Source organism: Telopea speciosissima, chromosome 9 (assembly GCF_018873765.1).
Source record: "Telopea speciosissima isolate NSW1024214 ecotype Mountain lineage chromosome 9, Tspe_v1, whole genome shotgun sequence".
Classification (NCBI taxonomy): Eukaryota; Viridiplantae; Streptophyta; class Magnoliopsida; order Proteales; family Proteaceae; genus Telopea; species Telopea speciosissima.
Genome location: NC_057924.1, coordinates 7,568,706 through 7,578,968, shown reverse-complemented (window position 1 = coordinate 7,578,968; position 10,263 = coordinate 7,568,706). Strand labels below are relative to the sequence as shown.

Genomic DNA, 10,263 nt, shown 5'->3' with positions numbered 1-10,263 from the left:
TTCCAAACCCTCTGTGGACTCCATAAGACTGGTTTTTATGGGTTCTTGAGCAATTGGTTCAAATTTTCGATTTGGGGGGAACGCAAAAAGACTTAAAAAAATAAAATTTCAAACCTTGCTTTAGATTCCAATAGGATATTCCCCCTTCCCCCCCACCCACAACAGCAATAATCCCTGTTTGATAGACAATTGAAATTAAATTGTTCTTACCAACACCACTGTATGCCACCAAAGTAAACCTAAATTTTTAACCAAAAAGAAAGTAAACCTAATTTCACAATCATTGTTAATAGGAAAAAAGTTTCTACCTAACCTGCCATCGTTGCAACCTCATTAAGAGTCACCCTTCTACAATCCCATTATTATCATTTCAAGTAAGCAATTGATCAATAGAGTAATTCAAAGGAAAACGTCGGGTGAAAGCCAAGTAATCAATGGACATTCCACCTAAAGTAAACACCAATGTTGAATACACACATGGAGCTTGTGCATCAATCATTATGCCCCCTTTATCTCTTCAAAGTGTATATATCAGTTTAGGTAGTAGATTACATCTCATTGTGAAGTATTCTCAAGTTTCTGATTAAATTTGTTAGCATACCAACTGCAACTATGAGAAGTCAGCACAGCAGTTAGTGAGAGTAGTAAATGCAAGTTTTAGCTACCAAGAACTTGAAATGAATATGGTAAATATTACAATAACTGTTGTGCAAACTTCTACATCTATGTACATATTTCGTATGGTAATTGACAGGAAGCTGTGACTATAGACTCTAAACAACATATTTACAAGGATTAGATAAAGGAAAGGAGCTAGAGGCCAGGGACCAAGAATCAATTTATCCAACTTAGGAGCTCAAAAATCAGATATCATTGAAACTTGATCATAGGCATCAAATAAATTACTTTCTTCTAGTGTTTACATAAAATACGGCAGAAGAACCCGAATTACAAGTTGATTTCTGAGGTAGGATACCTCTCCGGTGGAACCCATCAAACATGCATCTGGAGGACAGCAATGAAGCATATGTCATGAATTATCACCCAAATATAGACCTGAAGGCACAGACATTGCCCAGAGTTCACCTTGTCTAGTTCTTCTCAAACAGTAGCTCGAGTAGTATTGATGTACTCAACATGTATACCAGAAAGGCCCAACTCATCATTCAGCCTGGACCATACAGCCTGGAACATAATCATGTCTAATTCTGCCCCAGCATCTCATGCCCACAGGCTTGGGACCAAAACCTTACTTGCTTTAGTAGCGCTTTGAGATCATTGGCATTGAACACTGCTGCTTTCGGTCATTGTAGAGCCTCAAAATAACTGCTGCTGTTTCCTCAATCGCTTTTCCTGTCACTTCTGCAATTATAGTAACAATAACATCAGAACTGAAAATCATAGCATTCAAAACATCTACCCATTTGCTTTTAAAAAAATACTTTCAAAACAATCACCATTCAGTGTTACCATGCCCTACATACCATTGCATCAATAAGACTTCAGACCATTAAGATGATGAAAAACTTCTTGGAAAAGGAATAGGAAAGAAGCCAACCCAATTGGAGAGATCCTTACTTCTACAGAGTAAAGGCATGGACAGCTAAGAGGAGGAATAAAAGGGTAAATGATGAAGATTCACACCCAGGCAGGCAGGCAGGCAGCAATTTCTGACTGGTATGAATTTGTAATAAGGTCCATGTTACAGGCCCTTGTTGATGCTTAGTGAAGTAAAATGTTTCCTCTGCTCCAACTTGTTACAATAACATCAAGTTTATATTAAACACAACATACACACACACACACACACAACATCATTGCATTTCAATTACTACAGACAATGATTTATTTTCTTAAGATTTGAAACACCATACTCATGATTTCAGATTTCTCCATGATTCTTAGTGAAGAGACAAAAGAAGAAATCATACCACTCAAAGGCAAATAACTTAGTTTATCAAAACCCTTATATTGCTTACCAATTACTGGCCACGCAGGATTTTCTGCAAAAATTCTACCAGCAAACTCCAACTCCTCTCTCACATGATCCATCTCTGAATAGTTACTCCTTGTGTTGTCATTGAAACCAAGACTCTTTGCTCTTGCTCTTCTAATTGCTTGCAAGATAACAGGATTTATGGTCAATCCGAAAACCTTCTCTGGTGCTATCTCAAAAAGAGATCTTGGCAGTTCTACACCTAACACAATCGGAACGTTAGCCACTTTATATCCCATTTGTGCAAGATAAATTGACAATGGTGTCTTTCCAGTACGAGAAACTCCAACCAGGACAAAGTCAGCTTTATGCAGGTTCCGGGGTAGGGCCCCATCGTCTTGCCTAATGGTGAATTCAATGGCTTCAATTCGTTTGAAGTATTCCTCTGTGAGGTAAACTTTCCGTCCTGGTGCCCCACGAGGAATGCCAGATGGGGAGACACCAATATGGTGTGAGATAGACTCAATGATGGGTCCTAGTATATCAGTTGACGGAACTCCCCATAGCTTGCAGGCTTGCTTGGCTGAGGCAGCCATGGAAGGGTCAGCCAGAGTGTAGAAGAGCATTGCACCTTCTCTGGCTGCTTGTTTTATTATCTCCATCAACCGCTCCACATCATCAATCTGAATATTGAGCCAAAAAGAAGAATATGATGTTATGAAAGACCTTACAGTCCAAAAGAGGTATTGAAGACTCGGTGTTTATTTTCCAATTCGGCATCCATGGATGAATTCCTATCAAGGTTTTAAGCCTTTATCCACCAGACTAAGTTGTGAAGAGGTTGATGTTCTCAGATGTGGCAAGAGTATGGAAGTTATTTTCAGTAGATGCAGAGGCCATCCCTAAGATACCACTTAGCAGCAACGGAGTCAGAGATATGCCAATATGGAGCCCTAATCTAATGTGATTTTTTTGTGGTGAAATCAGCACATCGGCTGGCTATAAGATTAAGGTGTGAAAAATGATATCGTCTGCAAATTTACTACCCAAGAGTAAGGTATTTTTGTGGAAGGCTACAGTAAAATCCTTTGTGGTGAACACAAATCTAGTGCATAAGACGGTGGTCAATAACATTATAAGAGTGGTTGTTGAAGACATCAAGAATCTGGCTTTACATTTTTCAACTTGTATCTTCACTCTCGAAAATCATGGAGCTAATCAGGTCACTCACAACTCAGCTACATAGGCAGTAACTTACCCGTTCAAAGCATTTTGGTACTCATCTTTCCCAGCTGAAATCAAGGCTATTATATCTGGAGATGTTGCCCTTGTGGATTGGTAATTAAAAATGGTTTTCACCTTGGCAAGCTCCCCATACCCCCCCCCCCCCAAAAAAAAAGAAGTAGATACAAGTTAGCTAACATGATCGAGTCATGCAAGTCCCCGCAATGCTAATGACAAAGGACAATGGTTTCCCACATGATGTAAAGGAGGGAATATGTTCATACAGGCTGGAAGTTTTAAATCTGGCATCTTAAGTGGCTCTCTGTAACCAGCCCTATTAACTTCTTAGAGATTGTGGTTACCCCATCATCTATCTACTATAAGCTATAACTACTTGTTCAGTCACTCGCCATTAAATCACAACTAAATTACAACCGAACATAAATCCCTCCATGGTACACGTAAAAAGAATCTGTTCCCCATTAATGGATGAATTTCACTATGGCATTGTTGCAAAGAACTGGGATTGAACCCCACCTTCACCTTAATACCCATAAAAATATATTAAAAAAAACTATGGCTTGGACAAAACTGAAAGATGTATGCTGTAGTGTCACCCAAACAACAATACAATTGAAGGACTACAGTAACTTATATCTCTACATTCTTTTGGAGGTAAATATTTCAGTTAATGATCAAGGAAAAATTATTTAAAGCAGATGATTAAATATCAAACAGTGTGAAGTTGAAAGGACCAGCAAGTATAAGGATTAATTCTGTGAGAGATTGAATTAAATATTAAGCAGCATCAAACAGTGTGAAGTCGAAAGGACCAGCAAGTATCTGGATTGAAAAGCCCTTCAACATGTAATGAGTCACTTGGTCAGTTTGAGGTTGCATCTTGAGTTTCATCTCTTTCTTCTTCTCTTCTCTAAATACTAACCTCTGATTGTTAAACCTAAGATGTCTTTTAGGAGACCAACCATAAAAATTAAAAAAGGACAACTCTCTTCCCCCCCCCCCCACCCCCCAGGAAAAAAAACACTCAGGTACCCACTTTGTCCTTCAATATTGAAGGAAAATAATTTGTGACTGCAGTTCGCGATTACTACCTGCCCCTAAGACTGCCTTCTTTCTTTATCGGTTGCTTAATCTATTCCACTTGCAAAATCTAAACTGAACCTCCATCCAGATCCTACCTTCATCCTATAATCAAAACCCTTAATTCCAATGCCATTACTTTTTCAACCTTAAATGTACCACTCTGCTACAGATAAAATCCACCATTCAGAACTTAAAAATTTTTGGGGGGCAGGGGGTTGGTGGGGGGATGAAGAAAAAAAGGTCAAATCTTTTACCCTAGAAATCCTTTTACTAGCAGTTTAAAACCATTCTCCCTCCCCTAGAATTATTTCCTACTTCAACTAAACCTTTCTCCACTTATATTCGAGTATTCAACTAACCACTTTGTAGTCTTCATCACTTTATTTCTGTTTTCTTTAAAGTCCAAAATTGGTGTTTCATCTGTTGGTTACAACAAATTTAACCAGTTCTTCTCAAACAACCATAAGAATGGCATCCATATATCCTTTAGTTTCTACATCCTTAAGACCTATTTCTTCATGTTATACATCATCTTTGATATTAGAGTTAAGGGCGTGTATTCTAATCTCCTAATGAAATAGGATTAGGAAAACCTCTTGTAAGCCAGAATCACAGGATAGGAACAAAAAACCAGAAAAAAGAAATATTAATAGCTCATTCAAAACAACTCATATATGCAAGAAACTCTGGTCAAACAGTCTAAGTAGGCAATAGTACAATTCTGCAAAAGATTGAAAACTGCCGAGAAGACTTAAAGCTATGGAAGAATCCCACTTTAGCAGGTTATCAAAACCTAGACAAAAAGAAAACCAGAAAGCAGAATTTAGAAAGTAGAGTTGCAGTAGGAATTAGAACAAGGTTTTAAGAATCGGGAATCGGATCAGTGAATTGGCCGTGACCCATCCCAATTCTGACCGATCCAATACGGCTGATTCACACCCAAAAACCCTAGAAATTTCCATTTTTGGATCTGAGGACCAATTCTAGGGTTCTTGAAGACTGATTCTGTCTTTGATTCCGCATTTTAAAAGCTTGAATTTGAAACTAATGGAAGAAACTGAGAACCAGAAACTGAAATCAGATAGAAAAAGAAAACTGAAGTACAGAAGAGCAGAATTATAGACAATAGAATAATATATTAGCAACACAAATGAGAACTAAAAGATGTGGGAAAACAGAAATTGCATGGTAGGAAGAAGTTCAAAAATTTACTTGAATTGACGGAAAAAGTAGGAAAGAAAATACAGAGATATATCAGGAATCTCACTGATTTACTTGCCGAGTCCACAGGAGAAAACAACTACTAAATTCACAGATGCTAAACACTCCAAAATCCACCAGAGCTGGCCTGAATCCACTGAACCCGAACAGCTTTGAAGCTTTCATTCATTCTCAAAATCAACCACTAATTTATAGACTAGCCGCTCAACTTTCTATTCTTAACACAACTCAGAAATTAAAAACTTTCATAAATTCCTATAATTGAGAACCAAGAGATCTGAAATAGAAACTTTCTAGAGTTTCTAAAACCAGATTCAAAAATTCTTTTAACAAAACAAAAAAGATCAAATTAGTAAACTCAATATGGACCCAATCTAATCTAATCATCTAGAAAACTGAAAATAGAAATTAAAAACGAGCACCTAATCTCATACATGACTCAAATCCCTTATACTTGTGCTTAAAGAATTGGCCTTTTACAATAGAAAACCCAAAAATACTTGGCCTATGAACCATATAACCCATTGGGAACTTAATAAGTCTAACTCATAACTGAACCAACTCTAAACCATAGAACCAGAAAATTGGTTCAAATCAGAAACCGTAGGACCAAGAATGGCCCTGGTCTTCAGGCTGCCGCAATCTCTTCTCTTGTATCCTGGGTACTACATCAAGATTCAAGAGCAAACAGTCCTTATTTTTTCAACATCCACCTCTAACTGCTATTTGATAATTTCTTAAACAGAAGCTTCAAACTTAGGATTTTGGAAGGCTTCTCAATGGGTTAAATGGGACATGGACCGACTATTCTTGGGTTTTTATTGTAATGGAACAAATCTATAAGCCTAAGTATGAGGGAATTGAGTCTTATACGAGATTTGGTGTTAGCTTCTAGTTTCTATTTTCTTTATGCTAGAAGGTTTAGGCAATATTAAGTCCATAAGGTTTAGGCTATATTAAGTTCATATTGAGAAAGTTGTTTGAGGTGGCATGGCCATGTTCAACAGAGGAGTGATTCCTCGTGCACTGGGTACGCCCTTTGAATGAACTAAAAGAGCCAAGGGCTGACCTAAATTGACCTTAGGAGAAGTGGTGATGAAAGACATGCATAGCTTAGGCCTTATATCAAGTATGACCTCGAATAGAGCTGATTGGAGGGCAAGGATCCATGTAGCTGATCCCATTTAGTTGGGACAAGGCTGAGTAGTTGTTGTTGTTGTTGTTATTGAGTTACTTTTTTTTGGTTGTTTTCATTTTATTAAATAATTGTTAAATATGATTCCAAAAAGTCTAGAAGCTCTAGAAAGTTCCTATTTTAGATTCCTTGGTTCTCAAGTCTAGGAATTTAGGAAAGTTTTTAATTTATGAGTTGTGCTTAGAAATAGAAAGTTTGGAGGTAGTCTTGTGACCGTCATCTATAAATTAATGGTCTTAAATGCTATGTAATGCAGTGTATTTTGAATTCCTAATGCTATAGGTGAATTAAGGTACCTTTTCCAGCCCTGGCAGTTACCCTGTTTTGCACTCAATTTACAGGAACCTGCAATCTATGAAATTATAGAGGAATTAAACCCATGAGCAATTCTATGAAATTATGAGAGAAAGTAATTGAAGGTCTCCTGAGACAAGAAATTAATATTTCCGATAACCAATTTGGTTTTATGCCAAGGAGATCAACCTCGGAATCTATTTATTTGCTTAGGAGATTAATGCAAAGATTTAGAGCATATAAGAAGGATCTTCATATGGTCTTTATTGATTTAAAAAAAGCTTACGATAGAGTACCACAGAGTTAATTAGGCAAGTTTTAGACAAGAAAAATGTTTTGAGTAAATGTGGACATAATTAAAGATATGTATAATGATGTAGTGACTAACGTAAAAACTGTGAGGGGATAGGGTAGTGAATTCCCAATAACAGTTGGATTACACCAAGGTTCAGCTCTAAGCCCGTATTTGTTTGCACTAATCATGGATGAGTTGACTAGAGACATTCAAGATCAAATCCCTTGGTGTATATTGTTCTGGTGGATGAAATAAATGTTGGGATAAATGCACAGTTGGATTTATGGAGATCAACCTCGGAATCAAAATATTTTAAGATAAGTAGAACCAAAACAGAGTATATGATGTGTAACTTTAGTAACAATAGGATTGACAGTGAGGTGGTGAAAATTGATGATATGGAGTTACCACAAAGTGATAACTTTAGATACCTAGGTTCAATCATGAATAAAGAAAAATAAATAGAGGATGATATTATACACAAAATTAGAACAGGGTGGATGAAATGACGGGTGCATCCGGAGTATTGAATGATCGACTTATCCATTTAAAACTCAAAAGGGAAATTTTATAGAATAGTTATACGACCAGCAATGACGTGTGGAGCTGAATGTTGGGCAATAAAGAAAACCATTTAAACAAACTTATGTGGCTGAAATGAGGATGTTGTGGTGGATGAGTGGTAAAACTCCAAAAAGATAAAATAAAGAATGAACAAATTAGAGCAAACTTGCGAGTTGCCCCTATTGATGATAAGTTACGAGAAACATGTCTGAAGTGGCATGGGCATGTGCAACAGAGGCCTTTGAATTCTATGGCACGGACAAGTGATTTATATCAGATTGAATGACGCAACGAGCTAGAGGTAAGCCTACATTAACCATAGGAGAAGTGGTGAGGAAAGACATATATAGTTTAGGACTGGAATCCTGTATGAATTTGAATAGAGCTGATTGGAGAAATAGGATCCATGTAGCCGACCCCATTTAGTTGGGACAAGGCCGAGTTGAGTTGAGTTGAGTTGCAATCCATCATGTCTCTCAATCCCCTTCAGTTTGCCCTAAACTTCAATCCTAATAATCCCTTCGGACCATTCCCTGTCAGACCCTACCAGCAAACCCTAATTTCTGAGCCTTCTTCATACACTACCCAATCCCTTCCCCTATTTAGACAGCAGTCATTGAAAGGCCCATTACACCCTTTGAATAGTTGTGGATTTCAGCCATACTTGGGGACTGGTTGGACTGTTCTTAAGGGTGGTTCAACCAGAGTTTCAGCCTTATTTGAGCCTTGGTTGTTAAGTTATTAAAAATCTCCCTAATCTGTCATGTACTAATTCTTGTCCTATTTCCCAATTTTGAGTCCTAATTCCTTAGCTTAAGGTTCGGGTTTTGTGGACAGCCACCAGGTCAACATTAACCATCATCTCTTTGCATTAGTTAACTATAAATATATGTATTTATGTTGTTTTCCAACAATGTAAGTTTAATAAGTAGATAAGAATAGAGAGGATAAATTCTTAGTTAAAACTTAATGATGCTGGTATTTTTATTCATATGATTTATATTGTTCTTGAGTAAGACACTCCAGACATCTCCAATGAAAACCAATTATTGCAGTAGTTTGAAAGAATGGCATGGTGCAAGTTGAAGGGGTTAAAAGGACAAGGCAAATACCAAATGGCTTCATTTGAAGTAATAATAAATAACGTGTTTGTGATTCAATGGAAACTATGGCCGTAGACAGCATAAAATGTGAACTTCAAGCTCAAGCAACAGGAGCAACGCGTTTGAAAGCAACCCATTAATGATTATTGATTATTATTGATTAGCCATCCATTCCATGCAGTGGGAAGTCCTTAGTTCTTACTCATTTGACTTTGGCAATGGGAATGGAGAGACAAAGAAAATTCTTACTCAGTACTTACACCCGAGAAGAGATGAGTCTGAACAGGACAGCCCCTGTCGACCAAACAGTACTCGAACTGGCCCAACGCCGCGATAACGGAGTGCTCAGCAGTCCATCCAGTGCCGTCAGAGACCATGTAGATCGGCTTCGCTATCTTAGCCTCTTCCTCATCATCATCATCTTCCCCCTCCCTTCCTACCTCTCCCTGCAGGTTTCTTCCTTTCCCGTCCTCCACCGGATGGATTCTATTCGTATCGGTGGCCGGTTTCGTAGGGACAGGGCGGTCCAGTCTCCGGCCCGATCGTATGGCACGCGCTCTGGACCATCGATTCAGTTGAGAGCTGCCCTTCAGCTTCCCGACCGGCAGATCAGGATCGGGCTGTGTGATGGCCTGCATGTTCTGATCATTCGATGACATGGCCAGGTGTTTTCTAGGTTTCGAGTGAGGGTTTGAGATCGCAGGAGCCGAGGTCGGAGTGGGTGTTGGTAAGCTGAAGCTGGAAGGTGCCATCGGGATAATTATGAGGTTTGTATCGATCAGATTACATATACTACAGGTGATTGGAGTGGATTACCTGGTTTTGAACCAAGGTAGGGAATTTGCAGAGAGGTGGAGATAAGAATCTCTCTATGCTAGTATGCTCTCCCTTCCTCTTTCTTTTCATTTCTTATGATCTGGATAAGGAAGACACCTAATGAAACGGATTATTATCCTCTCCTAATGGAACCTGTGATTGGGAGATTAACAGCGTAGCTGATTCCTTGACTCGAAAAGCCGTGTCTTGTTCACCTGTGATTCTATGTGGAGCATGGATCCGATTCCTCTACTTTCGTCTGCTCGGTACTGTCGTGTACCCCCACATACGAGCACAGCAGAAAGTACCACCTTATCCCCTCTCGGGTAGGGGTAAGGCGGTACATTCTAACTTGCTTGTGTGTGGGACACACACGACGGTTGGGGCAGGCAGTAGTAGAGGAGCCGAATTGGTTAAACACCCAATCGTTTGGAGCTTAAAATTTTGGATTGCCCTATTGGGTGTGTTTCTATCCGTTCTTCTTGGATTGTTTAACAAGTATATGAGATGG

General features: G+C 38.6%; 1 protein-coding gene across 1 annotated transcript; it reads right to left on the bottom strand.

Annotated features, from left to right (window-relative positions):
- Window positions 1-660: 660 nt before the first annotated feature.
- LOC122640309 (probable pyruvate, phosphate dikinase regulatory protein, chloroplastic) lies at window positions 661-9,794 on the bottom strand. The gene is made up of 3 exons (XM_043833467.1): window positions 9,197-9,794; window positions 1,980-2,619; window positions 661-1,362 (listed from the first exon to the last, which is right to left on the bottom strand). Exons 1-3 carry the CDS (start codon window positions 9,686-9,688, stop codon window positions 1,259-1,261), a joined length of 1,236 nt encoding a protein of 411 aa, XP_043689402.1. The 5' UTR covers window positions 9,689-9,794; the 3' UTR covers window positions 661-1,258.
- Window positions 9,795-10,263: the final 469 nt, after the last annotated feature.

What these genes read in the sequence shown, in the direction of transcription:
- LOC122640309 (XM_043833467.1), bottom strand. Translation starts at nt 9,688, where the DNA reads ATGGCACCTTCCAGCTTCAGCTTACCAACACCCACTCCGACCTCGGCT. An exon ending in AGACTCATCTCTTCTCGGGT is followed by an intron (nt 2,620 to 9,196) that starts GTAAGTACTGAG and finishes CTCAATATTCAG; the next exon opens with ATTGATGATGTGGAGCGGTT. An exon ending in TCCTGCGTGGCCAGTAATTG is followed by an intron (nt 1,363 to 1,979) that starts GTAAGCAATATA and finishes CTATAATTGCAG; the next exon opens with AAGTGACAGGAAAAGCGATT.